At 37.2% G+C, this 22,862-nt stretch overlaps 1 protein-coding gene across 1 annotated transcript; it reads left to right on the top strand.

The window, feature by feature from the left end:
• The first annotated feature begins 7,104 nt into the window (after positions 1-7,104).
• Positions 7,105-22,290, top strand: LOC578471 (kelch-like protein 18). Its single transcript, XM_778636.4, has 10 exons — positions 7,105-7,397; positions 8,855-8,985; positions 11,507-11,647; positions 12,826-13,024; positions 13,780-13,940; positions 15,411-15,547; positions 15,802-16,024; positions 16,710-16,814; positions 17,217-17,328; positions 17,665-22,290. Exons 1-10 carry the CDS (start codon positions 7,263-7,265, stop codon positions 18,046-18,048), a joined length of 1,728 nt encoding a protein of 575 aa, XP_783729.1. The 5' UTR covers positions 7,105-7,262; the 3' UTR covers positions 18,049-22,290.
• Positions 22,291-22,862: the final 572 nt, after the last annotated feature.

The following is a 22,862-nucleotide window of genomic DNA, read 5'->3' as shown; positions in this document are numbered from 1 at the left end:
TGGGGGCCTGTATCACGACTATACTGTATACTCGTGAACAAGGCCCCATCTTATGCATTTTCATGACGGACAGCACGGTAGTATGGCAAGCCGTTTTATCATTTAAACATATTTCTTGATATCAAGAATTACCATTGCTTTACAACGGAAAATTATTTCTTGATATCAAGAATTCAATTCTTGATATCACGAATTCGATTTTTTGATATCATGAATTCATTTCTAATCAAAAATTCATTTCTTGATATCATGAATTCATTTCTCCCTCCGATGGTAGGGAAAATTCTAGCATTTTACTCTCTGAAAATCAATTTTTAGGTACAATTTTGAACACCAACATACATGTAGCAAAACAGATGCGGCGCGGGACAGAGCTAAAAGTGTATTGGCGTGTGTCTTAAATAGCCTGACTTGGCCCGTCAATTCACTTCGTTTAGTACGTCTTATCCCTAGCGGGGGGGGGGGGCTCTCCCTCCCCGTTAACAAGAGAGAGAGAGAAGGAAAAGAAGGGAAAGGGAAAGAGGAGAGAAAGGGAAAGAAAGGAGAGGAAGAAGAAAAGAAGGAGATCGAGGGAAGGCCTCCCAGGCTGTTGCCCCCCCCCCCCCCACAAGAAAAAAGAGAGAGAGAGAGAAAGGGGGTAAGGGAAAGAGAAGAGCTAAAGGGAACAAAACAGAGGAAGAAAAGAAAAAGGTAAAACGTAGGGGAGATCAGTTGCGATTAATCCCGCCAAAAAAATGTAGATCGGGGGGAGGGCCGAAACGCCCTTGCCCACCTCCCAGGAAACTTAACAGAGACAGAGAAAAGGAAGGAAAGGGAAATTGAAATGGAAAGAGAAGAGAAGAGAAAGGGAAACAAGGACAAAAAGAGGAAGAAGAAAGGTAAGGGAGATTAGTTGCGATTTTTCCAGCCAACATGGTGTGGATCGGGGGACGAAATGCCCTTCCTCCCCCTACCCCCACTCAACAAGAGAGAGAGAGAGCGAGAGAGAGAGAGAGAGAGTGAAGGAAGGGAAGGGAAAGGGAAAGAGGAGAGAAAGGCCGGGAAAGAAAATATAGAGGAAGAAAATGGAAAAGAGGGAAAAGAAGACATTTTAATTGAATAAAATACGTTTATACATATTCTTTTGTTTAAACTTTAAGCTGTCCTCCAAATTTCCTGTGCCCCTACCCTTGTACCCTTGTACCCTGATTCCCCCCTCCCTCCAAGTTGACAACCCTTTGTCAATTTCAGGAAATAGAGTTGATGTATTTAGGGGCGTTTCAATGTTTAATATAGGAGTAGGGGGAGGAGTTCAAAAAGGGTTAAAAGGGGCTTGAAAGGGGTGTTAATTGAACATTAGGGGGGGGGGCAACTTGAGGTTTAAACAAATGTAAGGGGGCAACTCAAATTGAAATTTGAGTTTAGTTTTAAAATATGATATTAACAAAATTATTAAAAGAGAGGGCACACCTGAAAATAGACACTGAACAAATTTTAAAAATAAAAATAATAATAAAATGGAACGCAAAGAGAGGGCACCAAGTTAAAGATATAGACGGGTAAAAGTAAAAATGTGGTTTAAGGGTTTTGGGTACAAAATATCCATTCAATATTGTTTGAATATTGCCTTCAGAGGTTTATATGGCAATTTTTTAAACTACATTTGCAAAAAAGCAGAAATATCTGCCCAAATGTTCAATGTTGAAGTACATTCACGATATTTTTCCAGACCGGATCGATGTGATAATTTTCCAAATATATATATCAATTAGTAGGCGGTTTCCCCGCCTAATTTGTATCGTCACGTATTTAGTCAAAAACATATTCTTTCACAGTCATGATTGGTAAAGAGCTTCAATTTCATTATTTGAGAGGGGTGTTTCTCAAACTGGTCTATACATTTTAATTGGAAAAAAATATGTATATACATGTACATATCCTATTTTAATAATTTTAAGCTGTCCTCCAAATTGATGCATTTACCCTTTCCCATTACAATATTTAGTGCGCCGTTGCTAGGAAATATATTTCACCCCCTCCTTGTTATTTATTTTTTAATTTCGACATCATCCCTTAGAATGCAAAGGGGTGTGCCCCAACCTTATACCCTGATACCCCCCCCCCTCCCCCTCCAAGTTGACACCCGTATGTAAATTTCAGAAAATAGAAAGGAATGTTAATATTATAAATTGTACAGAGAGAGAGAGAGAAGGAGAGAGAGAGAGAGAGAGAGAAGGACGGGAGCTAATGTATCCGTGTCTTTATCCGTGTCCTTGCGCTTGTCTCTGACCTCGTCTTGAGTCTTGACTATCGTCATCGTGTTCAATGGTCTACTTAACAGCCTATGAAAATATGCAACTACTAAATGTATTAATTTATGAAATCTTCGACCGCTCTTGAGTGTTGGAGCATTAACACATGTGACATGTATACAGTCTCAGAGGCGGCGGAGCGACTTCCAAAGTGGGGGGGGGGGGGGGGGGACACCAACCAAAAATGGCACATTCGGGAGAAAAAAGGGCACCTTCAAAGGGAAGGTTAAAGCAAAAATAGACAAGTTTTTAGATATTGGTATATACCCATATATTATGATTACATTATCAGGGATGATTTTAAATATTTGTTTCTCGTTATACATCATATAAGATATAGCTTAAGCATCATACTTTGCAGTTGGGTGTGATGGTCTGAAAATTCATTTGCGAGCGAGGAAAAATTTTAAGATTTGTGAGGTCAAAGTGCAAAGGCTAATTAACAGAGGTGAAAATGGGGTACTTCTTACACCTAAAAAAAGAGGCACTAACCAGGGATGAAAAAGGCACTTATGACAATGGGAAATGGGCATTCGTCGACGGAAAAAAGGCACTCATCAGATTTTAAAGGGGCATTTATAAGAAGTGAGAAGGGGGAAGTGGCTCCCATTAAAAAGAAAAAGAGGCACATCTTAAAATAAACGGGGCACTTGTCAGAGATGAAAAGGGGGTAATTATGAGAAGAGGAAGGGGCACTTATAAGAAGGAAAATGAGCATTTATTAGGAAGGAAAGGGGACGTGTCAAATAAAAGGGGAATGTATTAGATATGTAAAGAGCATTTATCAGGAGAGGAAGGGGCACTTGTCAAAGTAAAACGATTTTCTCTCAGAATTAAATAGGGTCATTTACAAGAGATGAAAAAGGGCATTTATGAGAAGTGGAAGGGGATATTATTAATGGGGGCACTTATCATAAGGAAAAGGGGCACTTATTAGAAAGGAAAGGGGGCGCATGGAAAAATATAAGATGCGCTTATCCGAGTTAAAAAGGGTTAGTTATTAAAGGGGGAAGGGGCACTTCTTACAAGACAAAAGGGGCACTTGTAAAAGAAAAAGGGGCACCTCTCAGATTTGAATAGGGTAATTATCAGAGGTGAAGAGGCGCTTATCAAAAGTGAAAAGGGGCACTTACTAGAGATTAAAAAGGGCACTTGTGAGAATGAAAAATAGACACTTATTGCAAAGGAACATGGGAACTTGTCGAAGGAAAATTGGTACGTGTCAAAATAAAAGGGGTACTTATCAGAGTCGGAAAGGGGAAGGTGCACTTTTTAAAAGTAATAGTGGCACTTGTCAAATTAAAAGGGGTACTTTCCCTATGTAAAAAGGGGCACTTCTTACAACGGTAAGGGACACTTTTCTTGTAGGAAGGGGCAATTTTGGGGTACTTCAAAATTTGGGGGATGTGCCCCCCCCCCCGCCCCGCCCCCCCCCCCCCCGGGAGCGCTACCTCTGCACAGTCATGTACTCCTCGACTGTGTTTTTTATTATGTATATGAAAGCTCAACATTTCGAGCAGTGCGTGTGTTCTTTTCTCTTTTTTTCTTTTTTTCCTATCCCTTTAAAAAAAATTCTCGAATATTCTAAATGTCATTAGATGTTAATTTTATGTAAGCATTCTTTCTTGTTTTGATTGAGTTTTGAAGTAAAAATCATTTGAATTGAGTTGAAATTGAATTAAATTTGGTGCCAGATGACGCTATTCCAATTTGATTGTGTATCAACAGATAATTGATCATTTATTAATAATATTCATACTTCACAAATAGAGGAAATTAGTTTTCAACCAACTTTTAACAATACTATGGCGGCCCCGACCTCTATGGCGGAATCGTTCCCATTCTCAGCAAGGGAATTTAATTCTATACAATTTTTCATTACTAAGTCATAAACTCTGTCAGGATTTTCGTAAGATGCCAATTGATGTCAACAATTTCCGAGCAGTCAAAGAAATTAGGTCTTAACTTTATTTGCAAAAGGGCGGGGCACCTACAATTAATTTTACTGTTTGTTTCTTCAAAATATATGACTCTGATGGCGGTAAGTTAAAAAAGACACAAGCGTTTATTGGACCATATTCAAGTTTCAAGAGAAAAGTGAAGTGGTCAACTTTCATTGACGACTATTTACAATATTTATATCGCCACTGTTACAATGTCTAATAAGCCTACTTATTAGTACTCTAACTCATATGATTTTATTTATTTATGTTCTTATATTTATCTCAATACATGAAACTAGTAAACTTAAAGGGCAATGGTTCATTAATCAATAAACACGGACTTTGTAAGAACTATGGAAGTTTCCCATTTGAGTTTAATTCAATTTCTTCTAATATGGCATCATGAGATGGGTGGTTCAGATCCCGAAGCATGAGGTTGTGCTAGTCTGTAATATTCTTTATTTCTCATTTATAAACTTCAGAACCAAAAATAAACCATCAAATTACAAAAGGGTATCTTGTGTTATGGACAGATCACAGTCATTATATTCATAAACAAATGCAGGCACGGATCCAGGATTTCTCAGGGGGGGGGGGATTTAAAATCATGCGAGCCAAATATCGGAACGTTATGGTTTCCAGCAGTGGTGTAATTTTTTTTTTTTTTTTTTTTTTTTTTTTGGGAGGGGGGGGGGGGTCAGAAGATAACAATCTGCATCATCACCACCACTTTTACCTGCAGGCCCCGCTGAACGGTTTTTTTTTTAAGTTGGTGGGGGAGGATAAAGTATTTACGTTCAGATACAGCGAAACGTAAATTGGCGTGGGGTCTAGGGCAAACCCCGGTGGGGAATAAGGGGTGGAAGCCCCGGAAGCTTAGGGGTATGGGCATTTAATTACGGTCAAATGAGCATATTTCGATACCTTATTCATGACACTGACATGTCACTAATTGGCGTGAGGTCCAGGGGACGCAGCCCCCAGAAGCTCAGGAGTTTAAGGAATTAAATTACCGTCTGATGAGCATCCAGAGGCCCGCCTTAGAGCCCTGGGTGGGGACCAGGGGTTTTTAGGCATTTAATTACGGTCAGCTGACCATATTTGTGACACATGCAGGTCACTCTCTTTTCTTTCTTTCTTTCTTTCTTTCTATTTCTCTTTAATATACTTTTTAAACAAAGAGGGGGAGGGAGGTCAAGTCCCCTGACCCCACTGTTCTGCGGACCCTGGCATATTGGCCTCTTATTAAGCATATTTCTTGCCTGACTGTAAATTTTTTAATTTGTCATTTTCCAACAAATGCATACACAAATTTAGTGAACTAAAAAGCGAGGAAAAATCCCGAAAAATTATGTCATTTAAGCAAAATTTGCAAATCACTGGTATTGATTTAGAAATAAACCACGTTGGAAATTGTGTTGGGGTCAAATGCTCCAAGCCCCCCCCCCCCCTTGCAGTACGCCAGGGTTGATCAGGTGCGTATTTGGCGCTTGGTCTCAATGACGAAAGAAGAAGCGATACAAATCGCAACTTATTTTCCCTTCTTTTCCCCCTTTTCTTGTCTTCGTCCTTTTTATTTTCTTTCACTATCTTTCCTCCTTCCCCTTCCCTTCCTATCCATTCTTTCTCTCTCTCTCTCTCTCTCTCTTTCTTTCTTTCTTTTGCTGAGGTGGGGGGGGGGGGGGGAGGCAAGGGCATTTTGCCCCCCCCCCCCCGATCCACGACTGGTCGGCGATATCCCCCTTCTTTTTTTCTTCTTCCTCTTTTTTTCCTTCCCTTTATCTCCTTTTCCTTTTTTTTTTCTTTCTCTTTCCTTCCTGCTCTCTGTTTTTGCTGCGGGGGGGGGGGGGGAGGCAACAGCATGGGCAAGGTCCTTTCGGCCCCCCTGATCTCCTTCTTTTCCCCTTTTCTTTTCTTCTTCCTCTTCTTTCTTTCCCTTTCTCTCTTCTTTCCCTTTCCTTTCTTTTCCTTCTCCCCCTCTCTCCTTTTTTTAAATTTTTTAAAAAATTTGTTTTAATATATTTTTTTTTGGGGGGGGGGGGAGGCCCCCTGGATCCACCTTTCCCCTGGATCCGCGCCTCGCTTACGCTTGGTTCGTGCGCATTCCATGTGCTCATCTGCAGAGATCTGCGGCCTAAATAAAACAAAAAATATTAAAAATAGACCTACTCGCAATCAATTCCTATTAGTTCCCTTTCAGTCCACGCCCTAAATTGCAAAACAGCCTGAGCCCCTCCTCCCACCCCCTCCTTGCTTGCGACAAGACGTATTAAAAAGTATAATTGACAGGCCAAGTCAATTACAGCTCCGTCCCGCGCCACATCTGTTTCCCTTTTTTGGTGTTCAAACTGTAAACTTTTCAGAGAGTAAAATGCCAGAATCTTCCCATTTGAGAAGTGATAAAGTATGATTAAAAGATACAGACCAGTCTTATAAGGACTAAATAGCACGAACTATACTGTAACACTAACACATACTCGCCCCGATCGTAGTACCTTTGCATAACAAAATTCGCGACACGGCCGAAAAGGCTACCCGGCGGCCCGCTATAACAAGTGCTCTGATTCGCCAGAGTTAAATATACGTACACATGTTTAACATGCGGTACTGTATTTCCCGTTTTGTGTACGTAAACGATAATCCTGCACAGTAATTGGCCGATCAACTACCGCAAGCACTACAACTAACTACCGCAAGCTACTACTCAGTAACGCAAGCACTACAACTAACTACCGTAAGCTACTAACCAGTAACGCAAGCTCGCTTGCGATATATGGCGGCGATGGCCTTCCATATATGGCGGGGTTGGCCTTCCATAAGTGCATAGCGTACGTACTTAGCGCTAGTACTATGTGGTACTATAGAGTTGCTGTGTGTATATGCATGCGATCTGTACACACACGTCGCCGTACATCAGTGCTACCCTCGCCCTTTAAAATCTTGATTGGATCACACGAAAATCAATACAATAGTGCTGTGAAAGACTAAAGCTATCTTGTCAATTTGCTCAATTTCTTCAGAATTTATTATGGCGCCAAGCCCTACATTGCCAGATGATATGTCGGATTCAGTGGCCTTCTGTATGAACGATCTGCCAGCAGACGGTTACATGGCAATGGAAAGCATACGGCGCCAAGGGAAACTCTGCGACGTTACATTGAAGGTACGGGATGGGTACGGCAGGCAGTAGGCCAAGTATAATGAGCAAGAGAAGTGAATGAACCTCGGGCTCAGCTAAGTTGATGAGCTGAGCTGAGTGAGGAGTCGAGTTGTGAGTGTTACTATGTGCATGTAGAGTCTACATAGGTCTACGTGAAAGCAAGAAATACTATCCACTTATTTTGAACCTCCACCTTAAAATGCACTAACTGTTAGGCCTAGAATCTAGATCATAGACCCCTAGATGCATTATTTAGGGTCTAGAATCTAGAGTAAGTAAGACTAAGACCGCCAAACTTCGGACACTTATGACATAACGGGGGAAAACATTAGACTAATTCTTTTTTAATTATTGAAAGACCAAATAGACTAGGCCTATAGACTACTATTATTGTGCAAATAGGTCTACTGTCTAGACCTAGATCTATGTAGACCTATATCTAGACTAGTCTAGACCTACATGTAGACCTATGTCATGTAAAAGAAAATTAGTAAAGGAAATGGAAAACTAGAACTATTTACCTGCTCACCCGCAGAACCTTTTTTTCATTCCGAACTTCAGACTACTATAGTACTAGTCGTAGCATGACATTCGAGCTTAGCCTGAATTCCACTGTAGCTGTAAATTGTAACTAACCTCAGTGGCCGGAGTGGCAATGCCTAAATCGAATGCGGATGAGAATGGGGCGGGGCCTATGCCCATGAAGAAGATACTCTCTGCGACTGCGGAGAGACTCAGACGATGGACCACATCTTGCAGTGCGGCGGAACGGGTTGCACAGATAAAGACCTGGCCCTTGTTAATGAAACGGCCATTGCAGTAATCAAGCGATGGAAGAACTTAATTTAATTTAGTTTAATTAAGGAATTTACATAACTATCTTGATCTAAGGAGACATGAATGAACGAATGTCAACTTGATTTAAACCGCGCTCTCTAGCGCTCGCTTTAGTTTCGGTCTAACCGAAACCGATGTATCATGTTGGATCTTCACTCGACTCTTCAGTCTAAGTTCTATTGAGTATTGTGTAGCCTAGACTAGTCATTATTACTGTTCGACTCTAGAGCCGGAGCATCCTGGTGAAATGCTGAAAACAAAATCTAACTTAACTCTTAAGATTACAATGTTGTCTAGTTGAAATATGAAATAGTTGAAATATGAAAATAAGATTGAAGTCAAGATGCCACGTACTAGGCCTAGGCTCTACCTCCTTTTTAAAATAAAAAGACAAATGGCCAACATAGACCAACAACTTGCCCTAAAAAAAAGGGTAAAGCTTCAGGTCCAAACAATATTAAGAAGCCCCCTTCCTCTCTGATCGTATTCTTAAAGGCCCCATGAAATTTTCTCTATAAAATTACAAAGTATAATTTTTACTGTCATATGTTATGCACAGAACAGCCTGTTATGTACACAAAAGACAAAACCCTTTACTTTTTCTTTTTTCTTCTTTTTGTTAGGTTGATGACCACAAATTTTCAGCACATCGCATTGTGTTGGCAGCCTCTATACCGTACTTCCATGCAATGTTTACCACAGACATGGTGGAAAGCAAACAAGAAGAAATAACAATGTCTGGTATTGATCCAAGGTAAGTACAAAGGGCGGTAGCTTATCTCATCAACCTCAAGCAAAATCTTAGGAGAATCAAAGAAAGGAGAACCAAAGAAATGGTTCTGCACTAATACTAATTGGTGTCTTTCCAAAACAAGTCAAACTCAAGTTTTTAGCAAAAAGTTTTTAAAATATTTTTTAGTCATCTGTAAAAAAAAAGATTTACATGTAAAAAATGTATTTAATTACAGTATCTTGGTGTGGAATTGAGCTTAAGGGGAAATCCTCAGTTTGACTAAAGTATAGCAACATTGAACCTGTTACATTATTAAAGAGCAAAACATGTTTTGGTGACTGGTACACGTTAACATTATTTGGTCTCTAGAAACACAATCAAATGAAATATCCTTCAAAAGAGTTGGAAACTTCGATTTAATCAATTAAAAACAAGCACTTTGGGAAACATTTCTGAAAGATTAAATGTGTAGGTAATTTGGCATCAAGCTAAAATGAATGCATAATGCACTGTAGGCCTACATAACAATTTTTAAGAAGAAACAATTTAAAAAAAATTAACACTAAAGAGAATAATCCTTTTGCCTGGAAACTTTAAAGTAGTGTAAGATAGATTTATGATTTGATAATTTCCTTCTTTTTTTGAATAGTTTTTTTTTTAACCTTTTGAAGTGATTATTTAACTAGAGATACATGTTCATGTACAGACCTGCTTTTAGATTGGCTGAAAGCCATTATTGTGATCAGACTCTATGGACTTTATAAGGAGTTTGATACTCATGTGTTTCTTTTCATAGGGAACATGTAATTCAAAATGTCAGGACTAAATTAAATTATGTTTATATAAAAAAATTACCAATAATTAATGAAGAGTTAAATACAATATAATTTAACTTGCTGTGCCTCTAAATGAAATCGATTGTTTAGCAGCTTACTTTCAGATTAATACGTCATTGTGCTGTTAGATACTTACGACAGAAAACTAATTGGAGCTGACATAGATTCCTCTAAAACTGTAGTATCTCATCGAATGTTTCAACTTGATTTTTAACAATTCTACATATCTGAAAATGCTGCCAAATGTTAATTCTGTTATACATCCTGTTGAATGATTTATTTCTAACTTGGGGGACTCAGTTATTGTTCCGAAATACAGTCATACAGAAATTCTGACAATAATATTCAGGTATTGATAACAATTTATTTGAGACATTCTTAACATTCTACAGATTGCAGCTTGCCAAATGGCATTGTCTGACTCTGATTGAGGTTTAATACTTGGCAGACATCCTGTCTTGGAATGATTGATACATTGAAATGAATTTAACCCAAATAAAGGATTTCCTGTTTCACAGATTCAGAAGGCAATACAGAGGCAGATATAAGGAAACTACAGAACATTGTAAACATACATACAATGTACATGGACATGTACACCCTGTACTATGGACGGGACAACCACAAACCTGTCTCTCTTTGCAGTAAAATCATTGAATGAATGTGTTTGCCCCTGGAAAAAGATACAGATTTCATATCAATACTTATCTGAGAAATTAAAACATTTACTCTTGTAGTTTACATGTATGTAACTGTATAAATGTGTCGTCTGCGAAATCGATGGTTATTTTCAAATGTATATTTATGTACATGTATACTGAAGGTAAACATAAAAAAATGAATGCTTTTTTTTTCGGGGGGGGGGGGGGGTGCTATCAACATGTAATTAATTGGACATTAAAATGTAGATGCACATTTATGATCTGCCGATTAATGTAAGTAGACAGAACTTATGAAATTCATGCCAACATGTAAACAACTCTACTTTTTGTCGGACAACTTACAAGGATAATTTTCTTCCACATACTTTATAAATACTGCATTGCTGCCATGAATATTTGTCTACACTAAAGCATTTATGATATACATGAAAATGACAATGCAGAAGCATTCCAGCATCTTCATGCATACATGTACATGACATATTTAATGAGATATGGTACCTACACACTCAAGACTGACACTCTGAATTGTCTTTCACTTTGGATTGTCAAACATTTATTGTACCAGTACAAATTGAAACTAGAACTAAGGTGACTACCGGTAATCCACACTTACATGTATCTACGTCCTACTACATGTACGTACCGTACATTTTTGTAACTAAAGTAGAAAATGAATTGATGTCTGGCAAAATATATTCATAAGAGATATTAACCTGATGAGTAATAACTTCTGCAATCCCTATAGGCTTTTAAAACACGAGCCACCCAGGTCTTAGAGGCAATGAATTCATCACTAAATTGCTGCCAGTAGGTTACATATGTACTGGTCCCAAACTCAGTAATTATAATGATGTAATACCACTCCTTTCTTCTTTTTCTTGTTTTTTTTTCTTCAAATTTTATTTACTTTAAATGTTTTACAAGATCCTCTTTTTGTACATCTAACAGATCTTCCTTTCCCTTGAATCACAATTTCATAATGAGTCCTTTCATAAAGAAGATGGTCTTCATGTTTTTGTCTCTTTTTCTTTGGTTGTACAGTGCCTTGGAAGTCCTAGTCAACTTTTCATACAGCGGTCGTGTCATCATTAATACCCAGAATGTCCTCTCTATTCTTGCGTGTGCTAACTTTCTTCAACTCCAAGTTATCAAAGAGGCTTGCTGCAGCTTCCTCAAAGATCGGTTTGTCCTCTCATTTCATTTCACTAATGTCCTTTGGCAAGACATTGATCTACATTTGCCACACTCAACCCAGGTGATATGGGTACCTGGCAGGAATTAATTCTTTGAAATGCGAGAGCGCCCTAATGGCAGCACAGCTAAAGCCGGGGTAATAATCTCTAAGTTTGGAAGCACTTAGTGATTGTAATAAGCGCTATATAAAAAGCTGAGTATTATTACTATTATATTCATTACTTCATGAGAGAAGGTGAAAAGGCACTAAAAGTTGAAAAATGTTTTAAATGGGAATGATGCATTCATTGAAAAACAACCTGTATTCACAAAGATTGTAAGGGTCTGACTCATTCTTGGAAAAAGGTCAAAATATTTGTCAAAGTCTTGTTCTTTTTTACCCTTCTTAAAATACGAATTCATATTTTTTACTGATACTTAATTAATCCTCTAGAATTCTTTCCCCTTTCATTTTAGAGATCTGTAGAATGTCACTAATTAGTGCATTTCTCAATATTAAGTTAAATATGTATGAAATATCTTTAGGTTATTTTCTCTAAAATTTAGTATATGTTCATCTTATCTGTTGACCCATGACCCCAAAATATGAGTAGTAATAAATGGCGTAGAGAGAGCCAGAAGGGCCCTAGAGTTTACACCTTTCTGGAGACATCATGGCAACTAATATAATCAAGATAAGACATGTCAATACAATCATTTGGTTGTTTATCCAGGTCAGGGAAACTAGTTGCATCTGCATTAGTTCAAAGTACTGTTAGCATTTCCTAGTGTTTACTTTTCTTTTGGACATGTCATGCACCCATTTGAGGGCCATTCCAATGCTGTAAAGTTATTTAACAGAAGGGTTTACAGTTCAGTTTCACCTTTTCATTTGTATTTGTTCAGATGCTATAGGTCTACATGTTTTCCATGTAAACAGCCATCTGTGTGTGGTCATTATCCAATGACCTTTCATATTTTAGATTTGTATTGAATTTGAATATATCCCTCCAAAACTAAAAAGATAAACTGGTATTCAAAATACAAATCCTCATTTCAGAATTCTTGTGAGAGAAACACTTCTGCCATTTTAGGTCAGGTGTCCAGGTACATTCTAAATGTATTTCTCAAAGTGTCTTAACTCTACTCATACAATCACTTGATTCTTCTTTGATCCTGTGTTTCAGCTTGGATCCTTCAAACTGCCTTGGTATACGTCGCTTTGCGGACACCATGGTGTGTGGGGATCTGTTCCAAGCTTCCACTAGCTTCCTTCATAAGCAGTTTGTAGACGTTTCATCCTCAGACGAGTTCATGATGCTTAGCAAGGTTGAGTTTATTGAGATCCTAGAGATGGATGAACTCAATGTCACAGGGGAGGAACAGGTAGGATGATACAGCTCATACATGATGATTAGCAGGGCAGAATTCATCAAGATCCTAGAGTTGTTGTAAATCATTTTATTCCATCAGTAGTCACAGATGTATTACAAATTGTATTGACGAAGCTCAATGTCAGATGGTAGAGTCAGATGGTAGTTTACAATCCAAAAGATAATTTTATATTTCAGCCATTCTATGTATTATTTGTAATGTGAGAATGATACTGCTTTCAAACTGGCTTCTATCGGAGTCACACCAATGAAAATACCGATTGAATTTTCCTTATGTAAACAAAGGTGAAACTGCCGTTTTCTCCCTGTCGCTTTCTAACTGCCGGTGAAATTCACTTGCTGTGGCAAGCCCTTGCCGGAAGTTAAGAATTATTGCGTAATTATTAAGCCTGCGCTCCATCTAGCTAGCATGCAGCATGTTAAACAATAAGTCAACAAACACAGTGTTGACGATAAAGCGGCGTATACTGCGACCTTTGGCCATTTTAATCGCTGTTTTAATCGCCTTTTTCTCCCGATCGCTTTCATTCTGGTCGTTTCATCGGTGTCATACCGATAGATGAGAATTTAATCGCTTATTTCTCTTCTTTTCATCAGCTATTTAATTGCCTTTTTCTCCTCTGTTGCTTTCATACTGGCCATTTCATCGGATGCGTCCTGATGCATCCGATGAAAATTAGGCCAGTTAGAAAAGGGTATGATTCATACACTCACTTAGTGCACTTTGCCTTTCCCTTGTGTCTACAGGTGTTTGATGCTTTTATAGGATGGGTCAAACATGATGAGCAAGTAAGACAGGAAGATATGCCAGAACTCTTTGGTCTAGTAAGACTACCTCTGATTAGGCCTCAGGTTCTAACGGACCATATATCAACGGAAGAGAGGGTCAAAGCTTGCCATAAATGCAGGTTGGTAGCAGTCGTTAAAAACCTTATCAAGTTATATTCATATTATTGACATTTAATGATACACCTGAATTAGGATATACATGAAGTTCTGCAGTGAACCATAGCGATTCTTCTTTTTATGTGTGTTTGTGTGTACTTCATGAATGGCAAGTGGAAAATAGAATTCAGCGGTGCACATAAATGTTCCATGTGTTCTCACTTATCTGTGTGTTGTAAGATACAAATGTGAGAAGTGCAGTACAAGGCTTACCTTGGCATACATGGATGTGAACAAGCCTTCAAAGTATAATAATTGTATTGTATTGTAACTTACAAATGTACATATAGATGTAATTGAATCCCTTTTTTGGGTGGGAGGCATGATTTACATGTTTATAATTGAATAAGAACAAAGAATATTTGAAATGTCGAGCAGGAAAAGGTAACCCATTTAATGGAAAAGAGTGATAACGCTTTATAATGTGATATTTCACCTTAAAGCTTATCTGCCATAGTTTACAGGAGGGATTAGACCGCCCTACAAGGTCACTGGACAGGTGGTTATCTCATCAACTCAGCTCTCAGTTAACATAAGAAAAAAAGGGTCATGGGGGACCAATGGTCACCGATTAGGCATTGTTTGTTATATAGAGGGCGCAAGTAGCTACAAGTAGTGCAGTGGGCCTTTAATAGTGTGATACACCTTCCTGTGAAAAAGCTTTCTTGTTTTCTAAAGGATCCTGTTTATCCATGAGGAAAGCTTCAAGCCAATGAGGTGTTTTCCCTCAATTCATCTTCAATATTTGCACTTTAAATTTGTGTGGGATTAGGAGTGTATGATGGGTTGAGTTCAAACAAAGATCTACTGTAAATTAGTAAAAAGTTGCTTGATAAAAGAGAATAGGAAATTATTACGAAGTTGCTGAAATTTATGAAGTTTTACGGAATGGAACATAATTTCCATTGCCCTGTTCTGTGAAAATGAAATATAAAGTTAATCCAGCCAGCCTTCAAAGGTAATATTGGAGCGCTTTGAGCACCTTGCAGGGTGGATATGTGCGCTATATAAACATCCAATATTATTATTATTATACAAATGTATTAGTCCTGGTGAAGAGAAATTGAAAACAAGGAAGCTTTTCAAAGTTATATGAAATGGGGAGCTATATTCAATCATTTGATCTTTAATTTTAATTGTTGTAGCAAATTTTTGGTTTAAAACCTTTCATTGGTGGTTGCGCATATGTTTTCCATGCATGCAGCTACCTCAGTGCAAGCACCTTAAATTTAGATTTGCTATTCAAGATTTTATTTATTCTAAAACTAAAGATATAATCATTTTGAATTTTCATATTTCATAGACTCTCTAAGAATATCCATGTACGTATCGCTTGTTTAGACTCAGAAGGGAGTTAACTCTGTGTTGAAGTATGTGAGTGAATGTCCATCTGCCTCCAACTAGATGATAAATGTCTGCTTATCCATTTGTAGGGACCTAGTAGATGAAGCTAAAGACTACCATCTAATGCCTGAGAGACGTTCCATGCTGCAAAGTAAACGCACCAAACCAAGATGCTGCAATGATATATCAGGTCTCATCTATGCAGTAGGAGGATTGACACGCTCAGGTCAGTTTCATTTCCTACCAAGTACAATGAACAGTTTATTTATGCTTTGATCAACCTTAAAGTATAGACACTCACAGCAAGCTTTTATCCACTCCTGTGGACTTCCTCAAGCCAAGTCATTCTTCACACAGTTTCAAGTACAATGGATTTTGCCTAGACTGAATATTTGTACAATATAAATGTAGCTACTGTATTATTGTTATTATAAATTATCAACCAGCCTAAGAGATCAAATGTTTGTTATATGCTCATAGGTGAATCGTTGAATGCAGTAGAGGTCTATGAACCTGTCACTGAGAAGTGGAGTATAACCAAGCCAATGACGACCAGACGTAGCAGGGTTGGTGTAACAGTATTATCAGGACGTCTGTATGCCGTAGGAGGTTATGATGGCCAGTCTAGACTGAATACAGTAGAAGTCTTTGATCCTAGTAGCTATGAATGGTGGGATGTAGCACCAATGAATCACAGGAGAAGGTACATATACATGTGCAGTCAAACCTGTATAGAAAGACCACCTGTCTGTACAGACCACCTTTTTGTTTTCCTTCAAAAGTGTTTCTCCTTGAAACATGTAGAGAAGGAACCTGTATGTAAAAACCGCCTGCCTATAAAGACCACTTTTTTGGTCTCTCTGGGATGGTTTTTATATACAGGTTTGATTATATTTGGTTTTTATTTTTAGTACCATAAAATGCCTTTGACTTATTTTTTTCTCCAATAAATGATGGAAACCCTTTTCTTTGGTTTTTATTCATTATGGGCATGAGTGAAAAGTTAAGTATTTGCGTCATTATGACATAAAGCATTGAATTGTACTTGTAATCCTTTCCTTAAAAGCTCAACATGTCATTGAGTGTAGTAGGCGTAATTCATCATGTGGGATATGAAGAGGAATATGGAAGACTCGTTAGTTTAGGATTAAAACGAAGGGGGAAAAGAGCATCATGCTTTGTATACAGAAGATACTTGTAAAAATGAGAGAAGAAATAACAGCTTACGTATATGGATTGACTTCACGCAAGTTTTACACATTTGTCAAACGATGCTCTCAGGGATTAATCACTATGTAGAGAATTATCAAGAGATTAATTAGTTTTGTTTATCTTTATGATGGAAATTTTTATCATGACTGTTTGATGTATTTTGATAAACATTTTAGTGCCCTTGGAGTAGCTGCATTAGATGGACGTGTCTATGCCTGTGGAGGTTATGATGGGATATCTTCTCTTAGCTCTGTGGAATGTTATGACCCAGAAACAAACAAGTGAGTACATTCCCCTTGTTGGAGTGTAGGAAAGTGTTTAGGCCATTAGCATGTACTAGTAGTCACTCATAGTTCAAAATCATGATTACATTTGATATAGTATATGAATGAGGAAGTGAGTAGGTAAAGAATGCTTCATGATATCCATGATTTAAGATTACCCTCCTATCTCTCGCCAAGAGATGATATTGATAATGGTGATAACCATAACAGTTACTATGTAACTTGGTAATGATAACTCTTATGATGTGAAATAGATGAAAGTTTGTAGGAAATCATTTATGTTATAACAACAATAACAAATACATTCCCCTTTATCAACTCTTGAAGGATAAATGTGCTAGAATGTGAAATCACCAAGTGTCTCCCTATGATATATTATATCTGTGTATATATATTCAGGTGGTATGTTGTTGCTGACATGACTAAGTCTAGGAGTGCTGCAGGTGTAGCTGTACTCAGTGGGGAGATCTTTGCTGCAGGGGGGCATGATGGTCTGCAAATATTTAGCACGGTAAGTTACCTCTATGTAGTCGATAAAAGTATGTGATCCTGTCATCTTGAAGAAAATAACTTGTTTCATGTGATTGTAAAGTGTAGAGTTAGAAATGCTAGATTCCATTGAGCTGTCAAGCTAGATGTGATAAATATGCTTTCAGTTATGGTATGGTTTCAGTGGTACCTGGTACTAATAGTTTGATGTATTTGGAGAAGCAAGAAAGCATGTACTTTCAATCCCCGTTTAATTCTGTATAAATTGTTATTGATAAATCAATTTTAACATGAATTAACATGAGTTCTTGTTTGTAGTGATGATTAATGGTAAACATTGTCTATGTGATTGACATAGGTGGAATGCTTCAATCGATTCACTGGTCGCTGGACAGTGGTTCAACCTATGCAAAGTAAACGATGTCGTCTTGGTGTCACATCTTTCAATGGTAAACTCTACATCTGTGGAGGTTACGACGGCTCCAAGTTTCTCAACACCGTAGAAGTCTATGATCCAGTGGCCAACACATGGACCTACGCAGCACCTATGAACTCTAGAAGGAGTCGTGTAGCTCTCGTTGCCAACAGAGGGCGCCTGTATGCTGTGGGAGGTTATGATGGACTCACCAATCTCAACACAGTAGAGATGTATAATCCACAGGAAGATGAATGGACTTTTGTTTCACCGATGCAATCCCATGAGGGAGGGGTGGGTGTTGGAGTTATACCTCTCTCTGTCTGATTGTGCCACCAACATCAAGATCATTGTCATTTCTGTCTGGCTTCCCAGAGAGCTCTTTAATGGAAGGCATTTACATGTAAGTGTACCAACTCTGTGGTTGGATACAGACATTGGTCACCCATATAGTTCAGGATTCACAACAGAGGTTTACTCTTAGGTCATGGTTGAAATGCCAATGAAACATTTTGTATGTGTGACCCTATGTCCAATGAAGGTGCAATATACACTAAACGATGTTGATGTCAGTCCACAGTGAAGTTGTAAACTGTGATTTTAAACCATAGGTTTGACCGTGGTGCACAATCTCCTTCATGAATTTGGGCTGTAGTGTACATGTTTGAATACAGTACATGTAGGTCAGGATATACACTTGCATCATTAGGTTAAAATCATTCCGTTTTGAATTTTAACTTGAGACCAATCCTAATGAACCGTTAGGGTAGAGTACTATTTTGTCTAAGACCTTCCAGAATCATCTGAAAAGTAATTTGTCTCTACCGGTACGTCATCTCTGTAACAGAGAGATAGGAGTTTGTATGTTTGTAATCGATTAGGGGACTTGTACCCAATCTAGATCAATCATAACTCTTTGTAAGACAGGCCCCTGATTTTGATTGATAAACATTGTCATTGTACTAGTATCAGAGCATGAAGAGAGTTTGACCATCTAAATGTACTACTATCAGAGCCTAAAGAGAGTTTGACCATCTAAATGTACTACTATCAGAGCCTGAAGAGAGTTTGACCATCTAAATGTACTACTATCTGTTACAGAACAAGATAAGACAAGGTTTATAATCCATATAGATATTATGTCATAAACCACAAATTTGAAGTTCATTATGACTTTAATATGGCCATGTCATTGCATCTAAAGTTGCTATATAAAAGACCAACTTTAAAATATATACCTGTACTTTAAAAATTCCATTTTCTTACATTTATTTTGTAGTCACAGCGCTAAACCCACTCCAAATAGACAGGTATTTGGCCATTTGGGTCAATGTACCGGTAAATGGAATTGAATGTTTGATCTGATGTCGGTGTGATGTCAGTTTCTTTAGTATTACGGGGGCATTAGACCAGACCAATTTGAATGAAATCCAATGATACACTTTGTTTTGTCTGATCTAAGCAGTTGTGTATGATCATTAAATTATCACAACACTCATTTACAAGGAGGGACTGGCAAGGGATGAAATTTGATATTTTTGTTTGTCTGTCCTTAAATTTTGTGATTCAGTTGAGATTTAGTTTGAACATTCTTTGAAGAATTTGAAGCAATAATTTTTCAGAGTGTTATTTTTTCAGTATTTATTAATGATTCAGAGTGTCCTCATGATGATGTGTGTTTAGATTGATAATCTTAGAATCTCTCTCTTCCCTTCGCCAGTTTCCCTTCTTATCAAAATCCTTTTGATCAAATGGTGGTCTGTGGAAACCATGAAGATTTATTTGTTTCTTAGCTGTGCAATATATTTTATGACTCTTCCAGTATTCAGTTTCATGGATCTTGGTTTCTCAGTTTTGAAGAAATTTTGAAACGGAAAAACTACTTCAGAACACACCAATGTAAATACGAGTAAGATGTACATGACAGGCAAATGGATATTTTATTGTAGAATTCATTAGAAATTTACACATTTTCACATGATGTTAAACAATAAAGGCTTCATTCACAAAATCAAAATATGAGCCTTTTGATATTTAGGTGGCATGTGATAAGAGTGCCATTATGAAGATAATGGAGGAATTTCACCTGGATGATTTGGTTGTACAGTACATACGTTGTGTACAGTGGACCAGTAGGGCGAAACTTGGTATCCATTAGAGCATTTCTTGTAGATCACTTTTAGAAAAGTGCTCTTGCTCAACTATTTGAATAGGATAGAGTTTGATGATGAGACCAACAGCTGTCACTTTCGTGGTTGCTTACCTATGAGCACGCCCTCTGTTGGTAGCTAGAATGCCAATAACTCACATACTTTATTTAAACATGGATACAATGCCCTTCTGGCTCTCTTCTGGATCTCAGCATAGGATATATATATATATACATGTACTTCTTGTTCTTAGTATCTGAGCTCCAATCAGTGAGTTCTTGATCATGTATTGTGATAAAGTCCTTTTAAAAGATGTGCTTTTGAAATGTAGCAAGAAATCATATTATGGACAATTTGAAGTGACCAAAAAAAAACATGAATTTGATGTGTGTGGTGAATAATGGTAAGAGGATCTTAGTCATATATTTTCAAGTTTTCTTGTTTAGATAAATTTCAAAAACCTTTTATTTTTGTATTTTGCGGATATATATTTAAATGAAATTGAATGGTGCTTTTTACTGGAATAAGGTTGGTGCATGTGTGTGTGTGTGTGTGTGTGTGTGTTTTTAAATTTCATTATGATGTTCACTTTATAGCTTTAAATCTTGTACTAGTTGCCAGTGAAATTAATGAAAATATCTTAGATATAAAACATTGTTTTCTTAGCTTTAAAACTGTGAAAGCAACTAAAAGCTACGGTAAGTTTTAATTCATGCATGTTTACCTGTCATTTTTAAACCATGCAAATGATTCATGCCTTGTAGAATGAAAGTTTTAGAAACACATAATTGGCATATAAAAATAAGAAGTTCGTTACTAGTCATGGAGTTTATCCTTCTTCTCAGACAAGAAGAATGAGATAGAGCGGTCATTTCCATGCACAGATCAGATTCACACTGATAATCAGCTCAAAAAGGAATGCTTTTAATCTGTGTTATAATTGGCAACCAAACTTTTTTTTATTGGTACCTTTACATTGTCATGGCGGTTCACATCTATAATTCAGTTTCTAAGGCAGGGGGTTTTAAAGACCTAATTGATTTGCAGTCAATTCTTTTGCATTCTTTCTCTTCATTCCAAATTTCTTCAGAATGATATTCAACCCTGCCCCCATCTACATCTTAATTTTACCTGTATATATCTTTTGTCAATAAATTTTCTTAACCCAAGACAGAATTTTATCATTACTGGTATCAGATATGAGCTAGACATTATTCCATTGTACATGTAGATTTAAATCTTGATAAAAAATTCATAGTAAACATTGCAGTGAGGGATGCTCTTTTAATTGTCAAATGAAATATTTCATTCTGCTTGTATCATTCTGTGATGTGCAATTTTTATCATAACCAGTACAAAAGAAAGATGTATGGGCAAAGTTTCATGAAACCGTCATAAGTTCAACATGGCGACATCCCATTGAAATACATGTTAGATGTACTCATTTGTACTTACGACAGTTTTGTGAAACCGTGCCCCTGTGTCTAAAATATCAGTATTTGATATACTCAATGTATAAGAAGCACAAACGTAGTAGTATAAGACGTTTTCTTGTTAGTTTATTCAACGGAGTGAAGAAAATATTCAGGCTATAGTATTATTGTGATGTTCGCAGTGCAAGTTTTACATGCAGATAGGGGAGGACAATAATATATACGGTATATACATGTATCACATATAATTGTTCATTGATTTGAAATCCAGACCTCACAGTTCCATATTGCATCTCTTTTACCCCGTTACACATTACCGGATAGTGTTAATGGACGTCTAATGGATAGAAACTCTGCAAAAAATCAGCAAGTAGACCCTACAGGACAATTACCCTCAATATACTTGCCCAACCTTATGAATAGCGGACAAGAACGGGGCAAAATGAAATAGGACCGTAATTTATGGTATTTATTACTCTCTGGCTCCAGTTCTCCTATTCTGTCTTGAATCTAAACTGATTTAATTACACATTTCTCACATTTTTACTGTATCATTTAGTTTGTTAAATATCCTTGAAAACAAACAGACTTGTAGTCTGTGTTTGCACTTGAAATACCAAACTAGTTGAATAATCTGTAGCTAATTAATGGTACTATTTTTGTAATATTTAATATTAGACAATGCCATGGCAAGAAACCACCTATGATGTACATATATTGTATTCCACCCTCTTGTTCTACTAAGCATAAAAAAGTAGAATAAATTCATACTCTAACAAGTTATGAGATTGGTAAAGAAGTTCATTCCCTTTAGAAAGTCAATTAGAGACATGAATTTTTCTGTAACTTTGGTTGTCGGTTGAGTAAGTATGATGTGGCAAGTGTCTGATTGATCTTTTAAGATGCAACAAATTTTGAATTCTCTTGTAATTATGTCTTATGTGAAAGCAAGATTTGATTTTGCAATAAATTATTTCCGAAATGAATTGCCCAATATGTGTGTTGTTTTTATACAGGATTCTCTTTCTTATATTCATGATGTGTTCTGAGTTTAAGGAAAGTACAGTTGCATTTGATATGAAAATATAAACAATGTTATCTTCCTTGTTCAGCTTTTGAATAATGATGTGAATACTAACAATCAAAATGTTAGTCAAAATAAGTCTTTTAGTTGGTGTAACAGCAAAACCTGCTTCAAATTGTAGAGGATGGCACAACTGAATGACATCACTCCAATTCTGATCCGATTAGACTTTTTCTCCCTCAAGGAAGCTTGCTGTGTCCCCCGACATTGTTACCCACAAAATTTCTTCATTAATATAGGCATTCCAAACTTGGATATGAAGATTTTATATGTTGGAATGTTCATGTAGAATGTTGTTGCAAATTCTTCCAGAATCAGATGGTACATGGAGTCAGGTCGGGTGAGTGTGCGGTGGATAGGCTTTAAAGGTACTGTCATTAACACACATTCCATTTTGAACACTGATGCAGTTAAGAGCTTTAAAATTATTTTGAGCTTGATCAAAACTCATTAAGAATTCTTGCTTTGAAATTA

Source organism: Strongylocentrotus purpuratus, unplaced genomic scaffold (genome assembly GCF_000002235.5).
Source record: "Strongylocentrotus purpuratus isolate Spur 01 unplaced genomic scaffold, Spur_5.0 spur5_scaffold_6, whole genome shotgun sequence".
In the NCBI taxonomy this organism is placed as follows: Eukaryota; Metazoa; Echinodermata; class Echinoidea; order Camarodonta; family Strongylocentrotidae; genus Strongylocentrotus; species Strongylocentrotus purpuratus.
Note: the sequence above shows the minus strand (reverse complement) of the source record. Positions and strands in the feature narration are given on the sequence as shown.

Excerpts from the sequence above, each read along its gene's own strand:
- LOC578471 (XM_778636.4), top strand. The coding sequence starts at position 7,263 with ATGGCGCCAAGCCCTACATTGCCAGATGATATGTCGGATTCAGTGGCC. Across the intron at positions 8,986-11,506 it reads ATGTCTGGTATTGATCCAAG|TGCCTTGGAAGTCCTAGTCA; the intron begins GTAAGTACAAAG and ends TTGGTTGTACAG. Across the intron at positions 16,815-17,216 it reads TATGACCCAGAAACAAACAA|GTGGTATGTTGTTGCTGACA; the intron begins GTGAGTACATTC and ends ATATATATTCAG.